At 37.6% G+C, this 26,097-nt stretch overlaps 1 protein-coding gene across 6 annotated transcripts in view; it reads right to left on the reverse strand.

The window, feature by feature from the left end:
* Positions 1 to 26,097, reverse strand: part of LOC131430606 (calphotin-like) — a 287,389-nt gene that overhangs the window by 64,374 nt on the left and 196,918 nt on the right. For 5 of the 6 annotated variants that reach the window (XM_058595706.1, XM_058595707.1, XM_058595702.1 and 2 more), the window contains exon 4: positions 8,600 to 8,974. The exons of the other annotated variant lie outside the window; for it this stretch is intronic. In XM_058595706.1, the coding sequence (XP_058451689.1) occupies positions 8,600 to 8,974 (375 nt within the window). The remainder of the gene's footprint in view (positions 1 to 8,599; positions 8,975 to 26,097) is intronic. 6 annotated transcript variants of the gene reach the window in all.

Raw genomic sequence — 26,097 nt, forward strand, 5'->3', positions numbered from 1 at the left:
ATAGTTCAGTTTTTGCAATGACTGAGTGTAAACATATATTGGTGAAGCCAAATGAATGAGAAACTCACAGAAAAGATGATTTTTTTGGATTATTTCACACGATTAGGGTGACGAAACAGTAACGCGTATGCACGGATTGCGTAAGAACGCAGGTTCGAGTCCTATCTCTGAGCGTATCTTTTTCCAAATAATCTGTGAGTTTCTCATTGGCTCATTGGCATCTCCAATATATATTTCCTTTCAGTCATTGCAAAAACTGAACTTAGATATGGCGACTTTACGACAAACCAACTAAAAATTAAAAAATCGTTGTTTTCTATAATTTAGTGGTTTTTATCTCCATACGAATTCTCCACGTTAAAAGGACCTCAGTGTACAATCAAACGAAGGAGGTTTCAGTTCGGGATGTGGCCAAAAAAGTGGGCACTTCAAAGTCAAATGTTCTTCGTGCTAAAGAACGTTTGAATCTTCGAACCTGTCAGAAGCAGAAACAACCAAAACGTGGTCCGAAACAAGAAGCATCGATCAGGCCGAGGGTTCGAAAGCTGTACAATACGATTCTTGCTGGAAATTTGAGCTGCATAATCATGGACGACGAAACCTACGTGAAACTCGATTACAAATTCTTGCCGGGACCACAATATTATACGGTGCGAGAAGGGTAAGTGTTAAACCAGTCCGAGACATCGATTGAAGTCGAAAAATTTGGTAAGAAAGCTATGGTCTGGCAAGCAATTTTTAGCTGCGGTAAGATTTCGAAACCCTTCATCACCACTGCTTCAATGAACAGCGAAATATACATCAAGGAATGTTTACAAAAACGACTTCTACCCATGATTCGAAGCCACAAGGATCATGTTGTCTTCTGGCTAGATCTTGCTTCTTGACACTACTCGAAATCAACGGTAGAATGGTATACTACCCAAAATATCACTTTCGTCCCAAAAGACAGGAATCCACCAAATTGCCCACAACTTCGACCAATTTAGGAATTTTGGGCATTAACGAAGGCACATATTAGGAAACATGTCTCGGCAGCCGAAACCATTCAACAGTTCGAAAATGATTGGAAAAAAGTGTCAAAACTTGTCACCAAGAAGTCTGTACGGAATGTAATGAGGAACGTTCGCAAGAAGGTGCGCCAGCTAGTCTACAATGGCTAAGTAGCAAATGTTGAGAATAATATTCTGTTGTTGTAGTCTAATATTATCATTATATCGAATAAAATTTGAATATCTAACACTTGTGAATTATTTACAGCGAAATCAAAGTGTGTCTTTTTTGACATTTATTTTTCGTTATTTTCGTCTATTTGAAGTCATACAGATGGACTTTTATTAGCTCTGGCACCACTTACCTACAGTCGGTAAAACAGAACAACAGTCACGAACAATTAAATGACTTTAATATTTACCAGTCGAGGCTATTGCTGCCAAGGTCAAGTAGTGAAAAACAATGGCAGATGAGCGAAGTCTAGTTCAAATCTTTAGCTTTGGTTTAGTTCAGATACTCTCATGGTGGGATGCGGTCCAGTTAGGTGAAAAAAGACTCTACCGGATATAAAATTGAAAGTAAAATTAGACTATGTTTGAAAAAACTTTAAATTTCTCATTCATATGAATTGAAGAAAACGAAAACAAATATCCCAATGCACAGATTTTTATCCAGCATCAGCCGAAATAACGCAGATTGAAAGTACCCCAAGGAGCGACATGGTAAACCTATGTAAATTGAAAATTTTCGTTCACAAAGAAAAATCCCTTTTACTTTGTTCACCAGCTGCTTTCTAGCGTGCCATCAAACGAGTGTGTTATGTGTATTTGGGGTTAAGGGGAGTAACCAATTTTCTCCCAATTTTCAGCATTCTTCATACTCATGTTTTCGGATAGGAAGAAGTTTTGTGTGGTTGTCGATACCCTGATTTACATGTATGTGTTAATAAAATAACCCACTGCAAAATTGTAAAACACGATTCGGAAACTATTCGAAGAATAGATTGGCTGTGCACCAGAGCAAAATTCCATCGATTCAAAAATCAAGGTCACTCACAGACCAGTCTCATCCACGCGCACTGGCATGAGGCATTCAAACATTTGGCGTAAACAAAAATTCGCGATCATTTTCGTCACATGGATGTACGCCGGTGAGTGTGTGCACAGGTCATATTGCACATTGTTTGGTCACAGATCTAACGCAGAGTCATTGCGTTGTTTGCCAAACTTTTTAGTCTGGTTCGTAAGATTGTTTGACGCTATTTTGCCTTGATCTGATGCATTTTCAAACCGTTCTTCTACGTGGTTCACCTATTAGGAAAGTAAATATTAACTAGTTTAATGTTTCTTTTTCGATGCATACTTCCAAAAAAAGAGCGTTGTTAATCAATTATTTATTTATCCCGTTGTTTTTCACAATCAAATACGAAGATCAAATTTGCTTATACTTTCTCAGTTTGTATTCTTTTGTGTGTCATCAACTTGAGAGAAATGACATTTTTAGCATTCTGAAAGAAACGTGTTGAGATTTATACATTTTAAATAGAGGTTTCATCACAATCATTACTCTTGAGATTGCGCAATAAAAATCGAACAAAATCTCGTTTAAAGAGAGAAAAAAAAACGAATAAAACGTAATCCTCTTAATATTTCGGCTTACAAATTGTTTCAACAACGTATCCTTTGTCTGTGTCTATTTTAATCCTACCATTTGATGAATGAATGAATCGCACCGAAGCAAAAATAATCGTTTGTAACATGGCTAGCGAATCATCACCAAACAGACTGACAGCGAGCACAAGCTGTCTGTCGTTTCACTAGATTGTATGCCAATGTCCGACACCCTCAATCTCGGGACCGAACCGGACCGTGAATCAGCACGAATCCTGCCTAGTAGGTAGGTAGGTGGTAGTAGGTAGAAGGGCCGAAAATGGGGCGATGAGCACATGCTACAAACTTTCATCGACATCAGGAGAGGATTGGGCATCAAACGATCCAACGCGTTGAAGCGAATTAAATTCGGGCTCCCGGCCAGTTTCGGCACTTATTTCTGCAATCGTTTGTCAACGGAAATTAGTTTACTCTTTATTTTGCACCGAAATAATCGAAATATCATCTTTGTTCTTTGTCAACAATCGAAACGGCGGTTGCAATCTGTTATCGAGCGAATGACCTTTGTCCCAAAATGGAAATGGATGTCCAGAGTTTTTCAGTAGACTATAAATGAAACAAAAAAATGACGAAAAAAACTCCGTGAAAATCTTCGTTAGAACACAATTGCTGCTCAGCCAATGATTCCATCTTGTATCCGATACAATAGTTCTTCCAACGCCAGACGTCTAGTCGAAACGGAGAACAGGAACCGGCCATCAAAGGGCCAACTCTGTGGACTGAACATGAAAATTCACGTTACAAAACAAAACCAGGCGGACAACTTTCAGTCTAGCTATGCTAGAAAATAACTAACCAACCAACCAACCATAACCCTCTTCTCCAGCAACTGCTCAATCAAGTTTTCAACACGAGTGGGATGCTGTTTCCTTTTAGTGCTGTTTTTAAGCATTTATATACGAACACAGAAGAATCGGGATCAATAACACTACATTAAATGTTTTTTCGTAGGTTGGAAAACTAGTTTCATTCCATAAACACACATTCAAGCAAATGGATCGTGCCAATTTTCTCCGGATGCTTCGGACAAAAAAAATGGTTTTCCTGTGAAAGTTAGTTAACCAGATTGAATTTCGCTTCATATCAAACCATTCGACGCAGGTTCATCTATCGATCAGCATTGGGTTAACGGTTTTTTGTTGAGTTTCAGGGATACGCGTCATACCCGAAAACTTTTATCTACTTAACCCTACTTTTTATCACTTGCCAATAATCCAACAACTTGCACGTGTTTCTGACAGAGAAAGATAGAAAGAGAGAGAGAGATACGAAAAAACTTTTCTCATCACCATCAACAGGACGAAGTGATTTTCTGCCATAATTCTAGAAAACCTACACATCAACTTAGGCATTTGTGTAGTAAGCGATTATGAAAAACAACTTGAAAAAGTTTCGACACGAACGCGACAGAGTAAAACAACACATGCTACCCGGCGCCATCAAGCTAGCCAGAAAACCGCGTGACTATCGAGTGTCTAACGTAAGGCGTTTGTTTTTTTTTTTGTTTTCGTTTATTAAACCAACGCCGATGGCGAAAGTTTTCGATGACATCAAATGAATCTATTTCAACCGGAACTAAACATTCACACAGCTGAGACTCCATTTGATGGGGCATTCTTTGAGAAATCTTCGGTGTAATTTTCCTAAAAAAAAACAACAGCTGTGACTGGATTCACCCATAGCTTACATGAAGCATTCTCAAAAGTGTGATATGGTTCTCGAAAAAAAAATCCGTAAGTGATGTAACACACCCAAAGGGGAAGAAGAATTTGTTATTCGATCGAGATATTAGTTTATAATTGGTGAAAGATAGACCTATTTTATAAGAAAAAGGACACGCTCGAATTTTTATGGTTGTATTTAGTATATTTTATGACTGTTTATACAATGTCCCAGATAGTCTACACACCTAGAAAAAATCGTGAGATTTTACGTCTTCTGAGACTGACATATACGAACATCAAAAATGACTCTTTTTACAGTAGATCTAACACATATTTAATGCAATAAGGCATATTTTTGAGTGCTAAAACATGAAAAAATATACGCCTGCCTGAAAGATGGGGTTCGTTTGATACATGTTCAGATCATTCTTGTAAACCTCCACCATTTTACGAATAACGTCCTTACGAAATTTAATAATTTTCACTGATAAATTCCCCGAAAAAGCGCGAGGAGATCGCACACAAATGGTGCACTATTTTCACTGCATTAGTTGGTAAAAATGGATGGTGTGAGCATTGGATCTGTTCGTAACGCGATTCGGAAACATGATGAGGAAAAATTTGAACTAAAACCTGAACCTGAAAATTGTGCAAGCTTTCATCCAAAAATAGGGTGTTTTCGTACGAAATGTGGTCACTAAACTGTGAGAGTGCTGTCAATCAACTGAAGACATGAAAAATGTGACGATCAAACAAAGACATGACAAATCAAGTTGCAACTGTCCAATCAGCATGTGTAATCATGGTTTCTGAATTTCACGGGTAATTTATTAACACATGGGCTGAAAAATCTCGGGCCTAACACATAGATGGCGCTAGTTTTATTGCAGTAATCTTTATTTCAGCTAATATTAACTTTTAAAAGACAGCTGTTAAAACTACATATCCATTTATTAGTTTGTAAGTTATTGCGTTAAGAGTGACGCTACTTTTGTTATTTTCAGAACAAAGGATTCCGTATTTTAATTTTACACTGCTTCTTGATGGCTCAAGAGAAGCAATGGCTGGAAAAGTGTTATGGAGACTCCGCTCCATCAGAAACAACAATATAACGTAGGTCCACTAACTTCAAAAGCAGTGAACGTCCAAATGAGGCGGTAACACCAGAAAACATTTTAAAAAATCACAAAATCGTTTCGAATGATCGAAAAGTGAAGTTGCGTGAGTTAGCTCTGTTTAAAGTGAGTGCCGCATTTGCTCACTGTTGACCAACAACGAGAACGTGTTGATGATTCTGAGCAGTGATTGGCCATGTTTAAACGTAACAAACTAGAATTTTAGGGTCGATATGTGACAATGGATGAAACATGGATTCATCCCTCCACTACGGAATCAAAACGATCGTCACATGAATGGACAGCAACTGGTGAACCTCGCCCAAAACACAACAATCAGCTGGAAAGGTTATGGCCTCGGTATTTTGGGATGTGCGTGGTGTAATATTTATCTACTTATATAGCGTTATTGCAGCGTTTGAAGGCAAAATTGCAAAAAAAAACGACCGCATATGACCAAGAAAATTTTTTTGTTTCATCAAATCAAAACAATGACAAAACTACATGAATTGAACTTTTTTTTATGTCGTTTGTTTATACCCGGCTTTAACCAAGTTGCGGTCGTTCGCCGAATTGAACTTCGATTAGCTCCCACATCTACCGTATTCGCCTGATTTGGCTCCCAGCGGCTACTGGCTGTTCGCAGACATGAAAAAAATGCTCGCCAATAAGAAATTTCGCACAAATGAAGAGGTTATCGCTGAAACTTGGGCCTATTTTGATCCAAAAGATAAATCGTTCTACAGAAGAGGTATTGAAATGTTAGAGCGGTGATGGAGTGATTCCGTTGCTCTTGGTGGAGATTACGTTGATGAATAAAGTTTATTTTTAACCTTTTCGTGTTCTCTTTGTTGTGCCCGGGACTTTTCAGCCCATGTGTTATAAGACGCTTCCAGGTAATTAGTTCTACACGATCCGCACTGAACAAAGTATTTAAGATACCGATAATGTTAAATTTCAACAGAAAAAAATGATAAAAAGGCAAAAAGCAGTTTGAGAGTGTAGAAGCATTTCGAATTCACACTTCACTAAGCACTCTATTTAGAGAACCAGGGGTTTGATCCGAATGGAAATTGGAATATCCCTATTGCATCTGAAGATCTTTCATTTGAATTTAAGTTTGTGAAAATCGGTTCAGCCATCTTCGAGAAAAGCGAGTGACATTATTTTCATATTCTGGTGCACATCACCCTGTAATTCCAGAACCGGAAGTCGGATCCAGATGAAATTCAGGAACTTTGTATGAAACCATAAGGCCTTTCATTCAAATCTAAGTTTGTGAAAATCGATTCAGCCATCTCCGAGAAAAGCGAGTGTCAATATTTGCACACACACAGACATTTGCTCACTTCGTCGTAAACTGAGTCGAATGGTATATGACATTCGTCTCTCCGGGCCCCGGTTCAAAAGTCAGTTTTAACAATTCTATATAAAAAAGGCAAAAACTACAAATTCTAGCTACTCATCAACAATTTTATTCTGTATGTCTTCTAGATAATTGATGCGGCGCAGCCACACAACCAAAGTCAAAATGACTCGGCGACACCGACTGACTTGACCGCAGACAAACCTATAACCGTTTACCCGGTCTACTCAAAGCTCTGGTATAATTTCGAAACTACTTTCTGCTCAAAGCTCTGGTATAGTTAAAAAATTCACGAAAAAAGCCTTCGGAAATTCGCGTAGAAAAACATTAAAAAAACTGCGTAAAAAAGACCGAACACAAAGATATCGGCTCATTGTACCAATCGTCATCACAACCCGAGCCACAGTACGAGGTCTGTTCAAAAAGTTCCCGCAATTTTTGAATTGCGCGCGTCTGGAGAGTCCGGTGGTCAAAATTTTTTTTATTGTGTTGGTACATATGTCCCTAATGTATGGTGAAATTTTTAGCTGTATTCATTGTTTACATTCTGTCTTGTAGCGGCTGGTGTAGACGTGTTTTTTTGAGCTCGGCGATTTTTGTTAGTTTAAACAATGGAAGAATTGAAGAGTCAAAAAATTTGTATTAAATTTTGCGTGAAAAATGAAATAAAGTGTAACCAAGTGTGCGAAATGTTACAGAGAGCCTACGGTGAGTCTGCTATGAAAAAAACAAGTGTTTACGAGTGGTATAAGCGTTTCCAAGATGGCCGCGAAGACGTTGAAGACGACGAACGCTCCGGTCGACCCAGCACGTCAATAATCGATGAAAATGTGGGAAAAGTGGAAAAAATGATTATGGATGATCGCCGAATCACTATTAGAGAAGTTGCTGATGAAGTTGGCATATCAGTTGGCTCATGCCATCATATTTTTTCAAATGTTTTGGGCATGAAACGAGTGGCAGCAAAATTCGTTCCAAAACTGCTGAATTTTGATCATGATTTTTTGGCTAAAAACAAGACTTTAATCATGCCCCAACCTCCTTATTCACCAGATATCGCTCCGTGTGATTTTTTCCTGTTCCCAAAGTTGAAGAGACCCATGAAAGGACAGCGTTTTTCATCGATTGAAGAGATAAAGGCAGAATCGCTGAGAGTGCTACAGAGCATTACAAAAAGTGACTATCAGGGGTGTTTCGAAGACTGGAAAAAACGCAGGCATAAGTGGATTATATCTAGGGGGGATTACTTTGAAGGGGACTATAGATGTAGACGAATAAATAAATATTTTTTTAGAAAAATGAGAACTCCGGGTACTTTTTGAACAGACCTCGTATTTCCCAGATCAAATCAGCAGAGTGCAATGAATTTGGATAAAATATCATCGTTTCGACTCAAAAGAACCAAATCAAAGAAAAAATGACGGGTTAAATTAGAAAATACGGTCAAAGTTATTAACAGACACACTGCCTATTGCTGATATTTTCGGCGAATAATTAAATGAAATCAAATGAACCACAACTTACTTCTGTAACCCATTGATATCTAGAACCCAAAAAAAAAAACAAAAGTTCAATTCGGTCACTGAAAAGCTTCGATTGAACCAACAATACAAAACAAATCCATCCAAACATGCAATACACCAACACAAATAAAATACCCCCACACAATGGATACCCGATCCGGTGACCAACAACGGACCATTCCTCTTTCCGCGAGGTGGCGGAGCGCATCCCTAATAGCCTAATAACAGTTGGAATAAAACGGATAGAACCGAAAACTAGTTGACTTACCTCTTCAGGAACTTTCTCGCACTCGCCGTTCACCTTCTCCTCGTCGGCTTTCTCCTTCTTGGCGGGCTTCTGTTTGTCCTTCTTGCTGAACGAGATCGACCGCAAGGACCATTTCTTTTTTACCTTTTTCGGTTTTTTATTGCTGTCCTCCTTGCTGTCGTTTATCGTGTCGTCATTGCTGCCATTTTCCAGAGTTTTGTTGGCAGCATCCGAGTCGGACGTTTCGGTGATACCGGCTTTGTCTGTCGAAATCGGGGAACTGGTGGCGACTGCTGTTGCCTCCACCGTGGTTCCATCGCCGCCGCCATCTTTGCTTTCTTTCTCTGTGCTGACGTCCTTTTCATTCTCGGCCGCATCGCTTTCGACTTTCTTTTCCTATCCGTGTGGGAAGTGATGGTATCCGGTGACAATGATCCAAATAGGTAGGTTTGAAACCCGCCAGAGTAGTGAATGTTTTAGTGTTTTTTTGTATATGAAAAGGAAAAGGATGAGGGGGAGAGACAAATACAGTCTGATTAGTGAAATGGTCGAGTAATTTTGGTTTGGTTAACTAATTCATTGTAATCATCAATTGGTTAGGAATAGATTCTCATTTTCCGATTCAGGGTGAGATGATTCGCATGATATACGGATATGCCACTCAAAACAGAAAGGTACGACATGAACCGACTGAATTGCAGATGTTAATTAATGTATACAGAAATCGAAACAGATAATCGGACACGTAACGTTTGTTGCACAGACACCATTCCCACATAGACCGGTTTGAAATCCAGCTGCTCGAGTACAGCAAGATAAACGCCTAAATGTATGTATACCGCTTAAGGCCCCAGCTTTAGCATGAGCACGGTTACGTTGCACTCGAAAGCTTAGAGCATCCAACCAGTGAGGTGCGCTGATTCAATTACATTCCGTCTGTTCTGCCGTGTGCTGGAAGAAGCACAGACGCAATATTTTAAATATCTACTGTTTGTAGTGGAAAACAAGTGATGGACAAACACAACCATTAATAGTTATTTTCATAAATTCACAAGTTTTATGTTGTCGACACTTTTATTGTCATGATAGGCACGCGTTGATAGCATGATGGCTACAAATCGTGCAACACTTTTGTTATAGCTTTTTACTGTTAAATACGATGCTGAAATTTGTCATGAAAATAGGTAAATATGATAATATTAGTATAGTGCAATAAACAGAACTCCCTCCAAACTTATAACACAAAACGCTGGGCTGTCATCTAGAAGTAGTTCAGTCGATCCAGAACATTTATTCAAAAACAATTAGCAACTTTGAGTAGCCCCACAAAGGAAATAACATATTCGCTTGTCTGAAGATTCATTAAAATTATAACACATGTTCCGTGCCTGTCGTGACTGACAGGTTTGAAGTGAAGATTGAGACACAACCGCCAATAACTTTAATTTCATAATTAAAATGTTCCATCTCTGTCCCGCCTTCGTCGTAATTCGTACTTTGCTTCGCCTAGAAACGGTTAAGTAAGTGCTAATCTCAGACGTTAGCAAGATTCTCTTTTGACGTTGTACCACAAAAAGCCGATAAAAACTCTTACTTTTACACTGGTTGTTTCACATTTAATTGGTATTCTTCCTTCACCTACGATTGGGTAATTATTCGACTCTACTCCCAACGTTGTTACGTTATCAACGGGATGTTTCTAATTTCCTGTTCGATTGAGTGCTTTAAAAGCACCTGCTGCTACCGACCTTCTTCTGGGTAGAGGAAACACAAAACAAACGTACAAGGAAGGCGAAGCGATCCCGGTTTCCTTTAATTTCCGTTCTATGCGTGGTGTTGAATTTTGAATCAAAACAATCACGCCTCGCCTTAGGCTGGTCCAGCACAGCCAGTTACTATACTATCGGTACTGTGGCCAGAGGCCAAGTTCTTTTTAATGCGCATTGTGCTCTACAAGGGAGATAAGACACAACGCGAGACATGGCGGCACTTACCGGTTATTCGATGTTGGTGTGGGCCAATCTTCCTGAGTACACTTACTGTTACAGCTTACAGTAACGACTTTCTTAGTTTGTTGCCGCTTTGGAGGCAGTACTTGACACATGTGTATGTAGAAAGGTCGAATTATATCATTTGAAGTCCCATTAAAACGTTTTATTCAGTATTGATGATCATTCGATGTTTTCCGAAAATATTACTCATACTCTTCTTTCTATTGTATTGAGAAATAAAGTTTCATCATACTACAAAAGATGGCGCTAGCAGAAGATTCCAGTTAGAACATGTGTCATATTGACATTTTGGATATCTGTCAAAAATAATTCATCATTATATTTGTGCATTTCTATCGGCTTCATGTATTTTTAAAGGGGTAGACTAGGGCACAACGAGCCTTATAACTAGGAAGCACAGTCCATTTTAAAATTTAACTGAGCGCTGAGGAATACAAACATGAATATTTTGTGTTTTATAGATTAATAGTAGATAAAAAATTACGAGGGTTCGAAATTAAGCTGTAAAATACCATCGAATCAGCTGTAACAAGCTGCAGTATCTATCATATGTAACTGTATTAAAGAGCGATCTGGGAATTCTACATGGTAGTGAAGATTCAATGGAAGAAAAAACAAAGTTGAATGACTGCGAATCAAAAAATATGTTTGTATGCCGACTGAGTCGCAGAAGTGAATTTAACTTTGACAAGGAAAATTATAATTCATACAGTTGCACTGGCTATCTGAGTGATAGGAAAAGTAAAAATTACGTAAGAAATATGTAAAACTCAAACAATCATTACGTAAAATAAAACAAAAATACAGTTGATAGACAATACTCATTTTAAAATTTAGGCGGCAATGGAAAATTATTGAAAACAAACATAATATTCGTATATGAATAACTATTCAAAAACTTATATTGCCATGAATCATAAATTGTGTCCAATACAGATTTACGTTTTTACTATTCAAGTATATATAAAGATTTCGTGGTATTTATGAAAAAAATAAAGATTCCATTACAGTTTAGATATCACATTCTACTGTTTAATTAGTAACCGTCATTCACGGGTTATCCTATTTTTGTAACTTGAGCGTAAATCTTTGAGGGAACACGATTAACGGTTTCGAAAAGAATATTTCTAATGATGTATACAAAATGAAAAAAAAATTATACAATTCATAACCCAAAATTTTCATATATATCGCACAAAATTTGAGTTTTTCTTGCATTTTTACTAAATTCATCAAATATTTCCTTAAGAAATTATCAAAATTTATAACAATTCATTAAATACGTTGATCTTATACCTACATAAATTATATTATCTCTAAATTGCGGAATAATAGCAAAACAAGCATAATTTTGCCATTTCAATAATTAAATAATGCCTAAATAAGCAGTGATAGTAAAGTGAACTGTTACTTTGATATAAATTTGCTATCGCTTTTAATTCGGGTGCTACTTCCACAAAAATAGGATAACCCCTGAATGATTACAACCTGAATCGGTTAGTAGAACCCAAATCAATGTTTTCATTTGGCACGTCAGTAAAGATGTCGTACTTCGAATCAGAACACAAAGCGTTAACTTTACGTCTGCTTAGCGGTTTATGTTGAACTTCTGGGTAGCATAACAGTTCAACACAAACCGTTATACACTGACAATTCAAAGATGAAGCGTAAAGAAAAATAAATTTGGGTAAACAGAACATCCCCGAAAAAAACTGGCTTATAAGTCACTAACCTATGCCTTTAGCCGGGTCATATAACCATATTGAACAGCAATTTTCATTTTACACCATTATGTACATTTAAAAAATCCAATTCATTTTCGAAACTTTCGATTGACGTTTGACATTTTGAAAATTATTATAAAGGGAAAAATCGCATTTCATTTTCTCGAGTAATAACACTATATTATATGTTTTCAAATCTGAAACAATATGTTGTGTTGCAAATCCAATTTTTCGAATCAAGCTTTCCTCAAAATGTTGATGCCATGATTCATTAAAATGTTGAATGAATGCAATGCAATCAGAAACTCAAAGAAAAGTACACGTAGAAATATGGTCAGGTCTTAACCATTTACAGCTCAGTATATTTAGTATCAATTATTAATATTATTTAATTATTTGATTGGAAATATTTCAAAAATTCGATTTGAATATATCAAGCCACGTATTTTCAATTGTAAATGATTGAAATTTTGATTAGTAGCGAACAGTGTCCGATTTTGTCTGCTAAAAATCTCCGGCATATCGGATTTCCCTGCCATAGACGACGGTTTTGAAGGAGTAAGCGATATATCAAAGTGAAAGCATCGCTCTGATTGGTCAATCGATGTTAAAGCGAAGCTGTTGGAAGCACGCGAATTTATGAATAGAAGCGAAATTATAGCTAACGTTTCAGTAGTACGCGTAGAATGCTAGAGGTAGGTTGTTGCTAGACAGCAAGACAAAAAGTGCCATGAAACGATTTAAATTGGTATGCTCTGATCTTGTGTCATGCAAGCTCGGATGAAATTCCATGTTATGTCGTTTCGCCTGAGAAATTGACAACTACGCCACGGTAAATTTTGAGTGCTTAAGATTAGTTTCTAATTTATGTAAGGTGAACTCGATTGATAATGAGAAAAAGTTTATCGCTTCAACCGAAATCGCAGAATGGTAGAGAAACTTAACGCTTTAAAAATAACTGCTTGCATACAAAACTTGAACACAAGCTTGGCGAAAAGAAGCTTAAATATCAAAATCGTATCGCAAGTATGGTCGAAGGTATAATTGCATACATTTGGGATATTGGTGTAATTTCGTTGGCTATAAAACAAACAATGTTCGGTTTTGACTCGTCCTAACTCAAGGTTCTAAGTTCTTTTAATCAATCTTGACTAATTTATCTCGTTTTGTTTGGCATGACATAGCATAGGGTATGAATTCAGTTTAACTAAAGTCAATAAACCATTTCATACAATTATCTTAATAAAGAACTGAAAGATTTCAAATAACGAAATATGAAAGATTTTGGTATTCATGTCATGTCCGCTTTTCACCCAAAATCGTACAACATATGAAACATTATCTATTTTAAACAACGGATAAAATCATTTGCTCATTTTCTAGGATCTAGGAAAGCGCGAAATCGAATTCAGAGTTGGTAGCACCCTCTCAGGTTTGAATGAAATTGTCTCGACTTAAAGATTTTATCACAAAAAGTCACTTTGCTAACATTGTTTTTCCAAAATTTATCTAGACTATCTTTTTGAAAGAGACAAACTTTAAACCATTTTTTTTTTCAAATAGTTATTGTCGAAAAATGACTAATCCTACAAAAAATGGTTGTACTAGTGTCAAAATCAGTCATCTTTTCGAATAAAAATCCTTATCGGGTTCAACACCGAAAAAACTTATAAAAAAATTTAAAAGTTGCTAACATTTTGTTCTAATATAGGCGAATATGTTCCCAACCAACCGCTCATTTTCTAACAATTTTTTTATTATCATCTAAGAAACCAATGAAAGCTCAATTTGTGAGTAGATTTCACTGAATACCATATCGCTAGTTGCCCGATATTTCCAAAAAAGTATCAGTAATGGACGAAGAAAAGTTTGAGTTAGAAACACTTTTTCTTCCTAAAAATGTCTGTTTTGCAGTTTGCGGTTGAAAGGGAACATAATTTCATTGAATTCGATTTTTTTTTCTGTGTAGGATTCGAATTGACAAATTTCGCGCCAAATCGTATTCGGAGTTGGTAGCATCCTCTAAGATTTGAATATAGACTTCATCACAAAAAGCCACTTTGCTTTATAAGTTGTTTTTTTTCTTACAAAATTGATCTAGATAATTGAACCACGTGGCGGTTGAACAAAGCTGAACAGGGATGGATGTTCTGTTCAAATAGGCCGATTCCACATTCCTTAGATAGAACCACGGGTTATGGATTCCAGTCTCGTCTCTGTGATACATTTTCCATAAATTTTCATTTCTGCGCAGTATGATTAGAACCTAGTTAAAACAGTACTCAAAACGATTGGAACATTTACGAACAAAATTAGTTATCTACTTGCTTTCGGAAAAAGTTATGTTGAATATTTCGTTCTATAGCAAGAACTAGGAATACAATTTAAAAAGTGTTCTACTACATTAATTTTATTTAAAGTCACTATATAGTCACGAGAGTCACTAAAATTTTATAACTTTTAAAACCGATACATTGAAAAAGAATGTAAATAACATTCTAAATTACGTGCATCTGTATTATTACTCTAGTAATAATACAGATACGCTAACTATATTTAGTGATGTAAGAGCTGTTTATTCCAATTTGACCCAACTACGGATCGTTTTGCGTATTGGAAACGGTTCTAGTGAGAATCGACACTACTCCATAAATTACACACGAACTGAAATATATAAGAATTTCCTGGTTCATTGTTTTTGTGACACAGTATTTTCATATACTATTCCAAGAATTCAATAGAGCAAAATAACTTTTCTGTAACTGATTTGATTCCAGTTTTTGTTGTGTCTTCGGACACAACCACATTATGGTAAACAAATCGAAAATAAGCAGTCTTTCCGTAAAGATAACCGAAGCGATTTTCGCATGAATCATCACACAGTACATGGTTTCGGCGCCATAATTCCCATTCATTAGTTATGCTATGATTGTAGCTTCAAACGGTAAAATTAAATAAACGTGGCAGCAAGGCTTATTCTACCGTCGACCAGAACGGAATGAATCGGACCGGACAGCTCTAAAAATAATATTTAATCGCATCCTTCGGTCCCGGTCAATTCTGATAACCTTTGCTGCGGTGTCGGTTCTGTTGCGACCCAATTAACATGTTGACGACGATGATAGCGGCTGGAAGTGTCCTGTGTCCGACTCCACATTACCCGGAAAGCGGGCATGCTTTAGCCACATGACTGATGCCAGTCTGTTCGAAAATGGATCGATTGATCGTATTTGCCACAACAACGAAAAGAAAAGAAAACTTCTGCCCGAATCATATGTTTCAATTTGCAAGCGGTCACTTCCGATTTCATAAACAACAGACAGGCGAGCTCATCTTCGACTCGAGTTTAGCACGCGTTTGGGAAATGACCGATGAAACAAACAAAAAAAAACAACGTCCGCGCCGCCGCGGTGAAGGCGGGTATGCCAATCGGCATCGCATTTTATAGGCTTGTGAATGTGTCTAATGAAAGAAACTGCTGGAGAGTAAAGAACATGAATTCCGACCAGTGCGTTTAATTGAACCTCCTCCTTCCACCTCCGTCCGTTCATTTTGCTTTCCGTACACTTTCCTGTTGATGTCTGTTTCCAACTTGGCAAGATTATGGTGGGCTGATATTACCGTACTACTTACTACTGGACTAAGGGTCTTTGTTCCACTGGCTAGTGCTACTAGCGATCGATGTAGGATTTTTTTTCATCTTTGCATTTTGTTCCATTCTTTGAGGATGAGACTCGGCAGTCATTAAAGATGGCTGACAGTGTAGTTCGAATACAGGTCGAACTGGATTAACTGAACATTTTAGGTTATTCAGGCGTATTAAATCATTAAAAATACAATACAGAACGGAACAGGACATATTTTTAAACAGCTGTGGATTCTGTAAAAATCAGTAGCCCTGCAACGTAGCTTCACTAGAAAACTATGTTGCGGTAATCAGTTTTGCAACTGAAAATGTGAGCGATTTTTGTTGCTAACTTGCCTGGAACAAGTTACTGCAATATAAATTGTTAATTGGGAAAATATACTGTTTTGGAATTGAGAAGTATTTTCGATTCATTTTCATGTCCTTTTCTCTTGGAAATTTAAAAAATGGTTTCATTTTTTTTATTCGATGTTTTTCCTTTTAAGGTAGCGCTTCGCCGTGGTCAGGTCGAAGCGAGACAACTCACTGCTTTCTCTTGCTTTGTCGCCGAAATTTCACCCTAAATTGCGAATTTCTCCAATACTAACCCGATTCACGAAAAATCAAAAACATACGATTGTAGGTAAACGATTTTACTATGCATTTGGCGAAAAATATCAGTTAGAAAGCTTTTCTTTCGCGAGATTTCGTGCGAGTTTTGTAAAACGTTTTGTTTTCTTTTTTCCTTGTCTCGCTATAAACAATTCGCATAAGTAGGGATGTGCTACGTTTTCAACAAAGCGTCAAAGCTAGTAGCGATAAATATCATTACTGATTTCTGGTTCTACTGAAACATGAATAGAAATTATTTTACAAAGTAGTAACACTTACTTACATTTTCTACTCATCTATGTTCAACGTTTACGCAGAGAGAACGGACAACGAAAACAAAAGAAATGTTGTTAGCGTCTACCGCATGTGGCATTTTGCACACCCCAATGCATGCGTTGACATTGTGTGCGTACGAAAGAATAAGGAAAAACTCATTTATTTTTAAAACTCGCACGAAATCTTTCGATAAAAACGTTTATCAGACACAATTTATATACGAATCGATAGAAAAATTAATTATCTAGAATCGTATGTTCTTGGAATTTCCGTTTTCTTCCCCGTTTTCTCACAATTTTGGGTGAACTGCGTGAAACCCCGGGATAGGCAGCGAACTCCCGTGACCACGGCGAAGCGCTACCTTTAAGGTCGATACACTTATTTCAGCGGATATTCACCCCCATTCTTGTTTACGTCCGTATCGACCATACGACGAACGGGTACTTTCGAACGAATACGAAAAAGTCATTCTTGTTTTCACTCGCATGAATTCGAACGCGACTCATTTGCCACAAAATATTCAAATATCAGTAAACTGTAAACTAAATCAAATAAATGCTAAGCCTTGATGAAATCAGTCCAATTCTTGTGATTAACCATATGCGAATGGATGCCAGTTTAGATTCAAACGTTTCTTGTAAAGTCCCAGAAAGTATGGACGCAACCAAAAACCGCTGCCATTTCGCAATGGTTCAGACTCTGTCAATTTTTATGGCTGCGTCCTGTTGTTTACACTCTTCTCTAACCACTTGTGCAGTTGCTTATTCGTTTTCATTAGTTTGTTTCGAAATGCGTGGACTTTCAGCAGAACAACGTTGAAAAATTGTGTACAAATGGTGCACAGCACGCGGACTGTCACTGAGAAAGATAGCAAAAATGGAAGGAGTAAGTGAAAAAGCCGTGCGAAATGCAATCAGGAAGTTCAGTGAGGATAACACCTTTGAGGATAAACCGAAAACGGGTCAAAAAAAAAGGTCCTGCTAACCCTCAGTTGGATAAACGTATACTGAAGGCGTTCGAGCAAAAGAAGGAGGTTTCAGTTCGGGATGTGGCCAAAAAAGTGGGCACTACGAAGTCAAATGTTCTTCGTGCTAAAGAACGTTTGAATCTTCGAACCTATAAGAAGCAGAAACAATCAAAACGTAGTCCGAAACAAGAAGCATCGATCAGGCCGAGGGTTCGAAAGCTGTACAATACGATTCTTGCTGGAAATTTGAACTGCATAATCATGGACGACGAAACTTACGTGAAACTTGATTACAAATCCTTGCCGGTACCACAATATTATACGGTGCGAGAAGGGCAAGTTTTAAACCAGTCCGAGACATCGATTGAAGTTGAAAAATTTGGTAAGAGAGCTATGGTCTGGCAAGCAATTTGTAGCTGCGATAAGATTTCGAAGCCCTTCATCACCACTGCTTCAATGAACAGCGAAATATACACCAAGGAATGTTTACAAAACGACTTCTACCCATCTTGCCAGCCAGATCTTGCTTCTTGCCACTACTCGAAATCAAGAATGATATACTACCAAAAATGTCACTTTCGTCCCAAAAGGCATGAATCCACTAAATTGTCCACAACTTCGACCAATTGAGGAATTTTGGGCATTAACGAAGGCACATCTTAGGAAACATGTCTCGGCAGCAGGAACCATTCAACAGTTCGAAAATGATTGGAAAAAAGTATCAAAACTTGTCGCCAAGAAGTCTGTACGGAATTTAATGAGAAACGTTCGCAAGAAGGTGCGCCAGCTAGTCTACAATGGCCAAGTAGCAAATGTTGAGAATAATATTCTGTTGTTGTAGTCTAATATTATCAGTATATCAAATAAAATTTCAATATCTAACACTTGCGAATTATTTACAGCGAAATCAAAGTGCGTCCATACTTTCTGGGACAGTCTTTAGCGCAGTAAATTGCATTTTCCTGATTTTTTTTTGTTGTGCATCTCCCATCAACTTACATATCTCAATCTCCAGTTCTTAAGTCTTCTAACGTGAATAATCATTCGTACTCAGATGTTTTTTAGACGATTCCTCTACACTCGGTACCTACACCTCCATTCACATCATCTTCGTTATTAATTGCGCCGTTAAATGAAACGTTAAACGTCATGATCGATCGCTTAGTGCTTAGTTATTCGTCAGGGATGCCGACGGATCCCGACCAGTCGAGACCGCAAACCAGACCTACTTGATCAATGGTCGTGAGAATCGAAGTGGAACCCGTTATAATCAGTGACCTTCATTCATTCTTCTGTCATGCGATGTCAACGTTGCTCCTGCTGCAGCTACTGTCCGAATGCCAAGAGGGATGCACTCGCAAATCGCAAACTGCGCCATAACTGCAGCCGGGGTATTGTTTTGTTTTGAATTTCTGTCCGACTGGCTGTCTGTCTGCCTGTCTATCTGTTTTTTGTTTGATCGTCCTCTCGGCATCACCATGGTTGAATTGCTGATTGAGTCTAATTAGTCATGTTCAAAGTCTCCCGCCTCATGTCTTTAAAGGGACCTGTCTTTGAGGCAGTCATCCTCCGAGGGTGATTGAACCAGTCTTTTTGAACGGTGTTATTTTCTACTTCTAGCACGAATCAGGAAAACCATTATAGGACCGGTCATAGTTCGGTACGAAATTTAATTGTTTAATAGCTTTGAAGTCACCTATCAGGTCGATTTTTTTCTTTGAGTAATCTTGAACCGTTAGATCGATTCAATATCAAATTTTAATCTGTGCTTCTCGAAGTTCGGCTGGTTTCTGACTGATTGCATTGCCGTTACTTGATTGAAGAAAGTAGCGAACAATAAAACGAGACAGTGCAATCGTTTCATCAGAAATAGATTCGATTGTTATACCTCAACAAGTGCACAATTTCGGCGTGTTGAAGGAATGCCACTGATTGAGTTTCTAAATTTATCGACACTGTTCTGGCGCTGAATCACTGATCTGCTATGGGCTATACGTGAGACTCACCTTCTTATTTTTATTTTGTTGAAAACCACGAATCGGTGGTTGCTCACCACCGACACTATTGATAGAAGTTCCTTCCGAACCGGATCGAAGTATCCCCTGGGGCGCTTGGTCGTACACAGAAGAGGCGTCATTATTACTGACATGCTACTGACGGATAATTGAATCTGACAGCCAATTGCTTCTTTGTCTGCTTCGTCAGAGTCAGTCAGATCGAAAGCAGTCAATTATTTGATGAAGAAAAAGCGGAAAAAGAACTGGATCAATATGGTTCTTCGGGTTGGGCAGCTCCGATTCCAGCCGGAGGACTCGACGCAACGGAGCATGATTTATTGGTCCGCTACTGGGTAGCGTGGCGTGAGCTTGCGTGCGTGCGCCCGGCTTGTAATGGCGGTAATCAGGTTTAAACGGGCCTCAAACAACATTTTTAAATGGTTATTTTCAACATAAACAACAACGCACACACACACACGCACACACATTTGTATGCAGTCTCTAAATGCACGATACACAGCCGCTCGGTTAGGGCCCGGTTTTGTTCTTCGACACCATATCGCCTCGCAGAATCGGTAACACAACAGCGTACAGAGCGAGGGGGAACCAAGGGCAGCCCGCCATTGGCACTTGCCAGAAGATGTTCCCCGCAGGGGGAGAAATGAAATTAATTATCATTTTGGTGTTGACTGCAGAAGAATTATGATGAAAAATAGTGCACTACTTTTATTGGAAAATTACAACCAGGCGAGTGGAAAAATGGCTTGCTCTTTGTAACAGCAGTAGTTTAACTTTGTTTTATGAATTGGTTTCAGTGTGAAAAGTTATTGGTTGATGCTGTGCTCAGTTCTCGGTAGGAAACTTTCTTGCCTTGGGGATCATTAGTGCACTTGTTATCGTACGAATTGTGGTAAAGTTAGTATGAAAAAACTTAATGTATTTACGTTTTTAAAAAGCGTAAGACTTTTAAACTAATTTTAAATATTGCAAATTCAAATAATCACAGAATTTAAATTTAACACATAGGCTGAAAAGTCCGGGGCTTAACAAAGAGAACACATTTTTTTGGTTCAAAATTAACTTTATTCATCATCGTAATGTCCATCAAGAGCAACGCAATCATTCCAGCACCGCTCTAACATTCCAATACCACTTTTGTAGAACTATTTATCTGTAGGCCTCAGTTTCAGCAATAACCTCTTCATTCGTGCGAAGTTTCTTACCGGCGAGCATTTTTTTCAAATCTGCGAACAGCCAGTAGTCGCTGGGAGCCAAATCTGGCGAAAACTGTGGATGTGGGAACAATTCAAAGTTCATGTAGTTTTGCCATTGTTTTGATTGACTTGTGACACGGTGCTTTGTCATGATTAAACAATTTTTTTCCTTGCCTTCAAACGCTCCAATAACACTATAATATTCACTGCTAATGGTATTTTCTTTCTCAAGATAGTTGAGAAATATTACACCACGCACATCACAAAATACCGATTCCATAACCTTTCCAGCCGATTGTTGTGCTTTGGACGATGTTCACCAGTTACTGTCTATTCAGATGACGATAGTGATCTGGAGTGGAGAGAAGTGATGAATCCATGTTTCATCCATTGTCACATATCGACGCAAAAACTCCGTTTTGTTACGTTTAAAAATAACCAAACACTGCTCCGAATCATCAACACGTTCTCGTTTTTGGTCAACAGTGAGCAAATGCGGCACCCACTTTGAACAGAGTTTTCTCATAGTCAAATGTTCATGCAATATAAAGCCAACACGTTCTTTTGATATATTTATGATGTTAGCTAACTCACGCAACTTCACTTTTCGATCATTGTAAACAATTTTGTAGATTTTTTTTATGTTTTCTGGTGTTACCGCCTCATTGGGACGTCCACTGCGTTTGAAATCAGCAAATCAACTTTTTCTTGTTGTTTCCGATCATGAAATTTCAACAGCTGTCTTTTAGAGATTAGTATTAACTGAAAAAAGGTGACTGCAATAAAACTAGTGCCGTCTATGACTTTTCAGCTCATGTTTATATTTAGAATTCAGCTATTCGTACTACTCGTGAAGCTTTTTCAGGAGTAATTTTGATTCTGCAGTCATTTGCCTATCTGTGCGTACAACAGGGCCGCTTTTACAGAGGAGCAGTGGGGGCAAGTCCCCCGGACCCATGGTCTTGGGACGGGACTCAGATGAGACAGGACCCACCGAGCAAAAAAAAAGGAAGATCATTCAGTTAGTCACGAAAAATCTTGTTACCAGACCCATTAATACGTAAAAGCGGCGCTGGCGTACAGTATACAATGTTCACGATAATCATTGCTAGCCGTGAAGCTCGTGCTGTAATAAGACTTTTGTGTGCAAAACAATTTTTAGCTGATGGAACTTAAATTCAGCTACTGAAATAGAGTACGTAAAATTGCAGAAATCGGAAAATGAAAGATTTATAGGAAACTAAATGTGCTAATAAAACATGACTTTTCTAGCAGATGGCTAAATCAATTTTCACAAACTTTGAGTCAAATGATTCTGATTCCATACAAAATTCCTTAATTTTAACCGGATCCGATTTCCGATTGAATCGAGTTTCCTCAACCTAGATTCAAATTAAATATATCAGAGTTCCATATAAAATTCCTTAATTTTAGTAGGATCCAACTTCCGGTTCCAAAGAAGAAATTTTCATGATCTCGACAACCATTCTAACAAGTTGGTGCAAGTTAGTAAAATGCAAATATTTTTATCCACATCGTGCCGAGACGCCTATGACACTGGCCCTTCTTTTTCATCCACTTGTGTACCGAATATCCTGTAAAAACCGAAAAACGACGCACAATGAGTTTTGGTTCGAATGATCTTTGTATAGGAAACAAAGATCCGACCCCCTTCCAGAAATTATTTTAAAGAAATAGATAAAACTTTCATAGAATGTAATCCTAACTTCGATATCAATCTCAGCCGCCTCAAAGTTCCTAACCCTTCATTACCAAAAATCAAAGGATTACCTAAAGTCCATAAACCTGGAAATGAAATAAGGGAAATTATTTATTCAGTAGGAGCCCCTACCCAAAATATCTCCAAATGGCTGGTGGAAGAATTCAAAAATATGCCGAAAAAGTTTTTTAGTAGATCCATTCCCAATACACAAGAGTTCGCTACTCAACTTCTGAACTCAGGTGAAATCGAAGATGACGAGATAATGGTATCTTTCGATGTTGTCGCCTTATTCCCAAGTGTCCCGGTGAAGGACTCAATCAACAAACAACAGTTTACCTTTCTTACATGTTCTTATTATACGGGAGGCAAAAACTTTATCTTTCGAAATATATAGGAAGCCAACCAATACAGAGCGAGTTATACCTAATATTTCTAACCATTCTCACCAACACAAAATGGCAGCATTTCACCATATGTTTCACAGAATGCAAACCTTACCCCTCAGAGATGATGCGGTAGTGAAAGAGAAAAATTTTATCTTCGAAATTGGAAAGCTCAATGGATATCCGGAGCGCTCAATCCAAACAATCCTCGATAAGAAATTAAGATCATTGAAAAAATTATCACTTACAACTTTGACCTTTGAAATTTTCAAACATAATTCCACTTCTTTACTAAACAGAGACCAAGGAAATAGGTCTTCCTGGCTCTTTAAGTTACTACCTACACACAGGGGACAGACAAACATAGAAAACACTTAACCTCTCTCTACCCTAAACAAACCAATAATTGAACAAACCTAACACACTGAAGAAGAATATAAATTGTATTCGAAATACGTATATGTGATGTGACGTTTATTAAACATGATTTATAGTGTTGTGAGATACATAGTGAATTTGTATAGTGACTGATATACTTATAACAGAATTAAATGGTAATATTAAAAAATTTATCCTTGTAAAATCATTCTGTTCAAACATTCAAACGAAAAGTTAATGAAACTAATGATTTTCTTGGGTCTCAGGTAGTGCTTAGACTTAAAAAAAACCTATTTTCGGCTGTAGTTTTTGTGTGTCTCATTTCTCGAAAGGACAATGTATGGAACACTTGTAGAATTTGATACTATCATTTTGCCGAAGGAAGCATGTTAATACGTTAAGGCGTTTAAGAGTTATGCAATGTTTTTGAGTTTTTTGAAGGTATTTTTAAAACTAATTAAAATAAGTTTAAAAAATAACACCCTTCCAATTTTCTCTTAAAGTTTTACTTATAATATGACCTTTCAGGAACCGCATAGGATCCATTTTTATCGATCTGGCATCTAATGAATATTGATATTTGAAGCTTGACAAGTTTTTGGTGAAAAAATAATCATAACTTTTCACTGGTAGCTCATATGAAAAAGCTTGGTTGAGCTTGTGCGCAATGATTAGTTCAACAACTCTTATGAAGACAACTTTTCCGTAGAACGTTTCACAAAAAAGTTAGAACAAACAAAGTAAATTTTCAGAAGCCACCCTACATTTATTCGGGAAAACTGATGTAACTCGATCAAATGAAAAGCTAGAGAGGTGTTTTTTTCAGCAAAGTTGCTCAAAATAAAATTTTCTACAACTTTATTGTACAACAAAGTCATTTTTGAGTTCAATTAAGAAAGTTAGATTTCAGATTTCAATCTAAATGAGGACCACCCTAGTAACATTCTTCATCAAAAGGAGCTCCATTTGGTTACAAACAACTTTTGTGAAGACACCAACTAGGGTAACAGAGGTATTTTGGCCATTTCATATATTTTGGCCCACCTAACAAAATTTATCGATTTCATCGGATTTTATCGATGTTAAGTAACTCATTTTGCATCAATTTGAAGCCAATCACATTAAATTACCTATTGCGGAAGGGGTTTTTAAAGATATTACAATATTTGGTGGATATTTTTAAAAAGTGGGCCAAAATAAAATCAATCCTAAAGTGGGCCAAAATACCTCTGTTACCCTACAAATAACTAATATTTAATAGTGAGAATAGTTTTGTCACGCTAATTTCCCGTTTCGGACCATAGTGCAGTGCTTTGAACAAAATTGGTAATGTTTCCCAAACAAGCACGCTTTAGTGGAACACTCACAAAACAACTAATTTTTGATTTTTTTGAATTCTACTATTAAGGACCTCTTTTCTTGTGAAACAGACTACGACCCCTTTTGTGTCGAAACGTCCATATGTGTTAAAATGTTTTCAAAATAAAAAACACAGGACCATGAAAACTAGCAGATAACGATTTGTATGACACATTTTTCTTATTATTTTTGTGCAATCAATAACATATTTTTTCATGATTAAAATCTAACCAATTTTGTTTTTTACAGGTCTGTTATTTACAGGTCGAGACATTCAAAACATTCGTTACATACGTTAGCAGATTGATTTTCACTGAAACGAGTGAAAAAACTAAACGCGATCAAGATTAAGCTTATCAAAAACTCCAAAATTGATAAAGAAATGAAGGAAACAAACAACCATTTCCGACTAACAGAAGCGAATTTCTTCCTTGCAGTAAAATTAAAATCTACTCACACCACAATGTTTATATCATGAGCTTCAAGAGAAGCATAAAAGTAAAAACTTTTTAATCCAGCAGTCTACCAAAACTTTCTCTTCTTGGATGAACGGATTCTAGGAACCTAATAAAACTCTCGGCCTAATTATTTTTCTCTTTTTTTGCAGCAAGTGACGAGGCAAGATTTTTTATTCATACTCGACCTTTTCCTCGAAGCCACTCTCTTCGGTGCCAAGACCAACACTTTAATCTTTATTTTCTTCCACTTCCCGACCAAGTCATTCGAATCACTTCAGCAGGCTTAATTCAAAGCCCAATTCGTAAACCACCGTTTGTTGGGCAACGCATTACGTGCTCTTAACGTTTTTTTTTTCTCTGCCCGTGACCTGAGAGCGCGCCGACTGGACTGGGAACTATAGCCACCATCACCCGTAGGAGTTTTGATGGAAACTCTGTTGAAAGGGACGAACACAACTCGTGAGAAGCCTACCTGGTGAAAATTGGTTGTAGTAAATTAAAATTTAAAATCAAATCGCACAACCACCCAACGTCTCCTCCTTCCAAACACACCTCCTAATAGCATCGGGCTCAACTGCAAAAAAACGTGGCCATCAGGCACTGGCCACAACTCCGTATTATTGCTGTTTTTTTTTCTTGTTTCGAATCCACTGCTCAGGTGAAGAAATCAGCACAACGTCGTTGCACACAATTTGCAAGATCTAGCTTCGGGTTGCTTGCGGCTGCGGATGTGTATGTTTGTGTGTGTGTTTATCGAGATTGGTTGAGCTTTTTCTGCCAAGATCACGTTT

Source organism: Malaya genurostris, chromosome 2 (genome assembly GCF_030247185.1).
Source record: "Malaya genurostris strain Urasoe2022 chromosome 2, Malgen_1.1, whole genome shotgun sequence".
Lineage (NCBI taxonomy): Eukaryota > Metazoa > Arthropoda > Insecta > Diptera > Culicidae > Malaya > Malaya genurostris.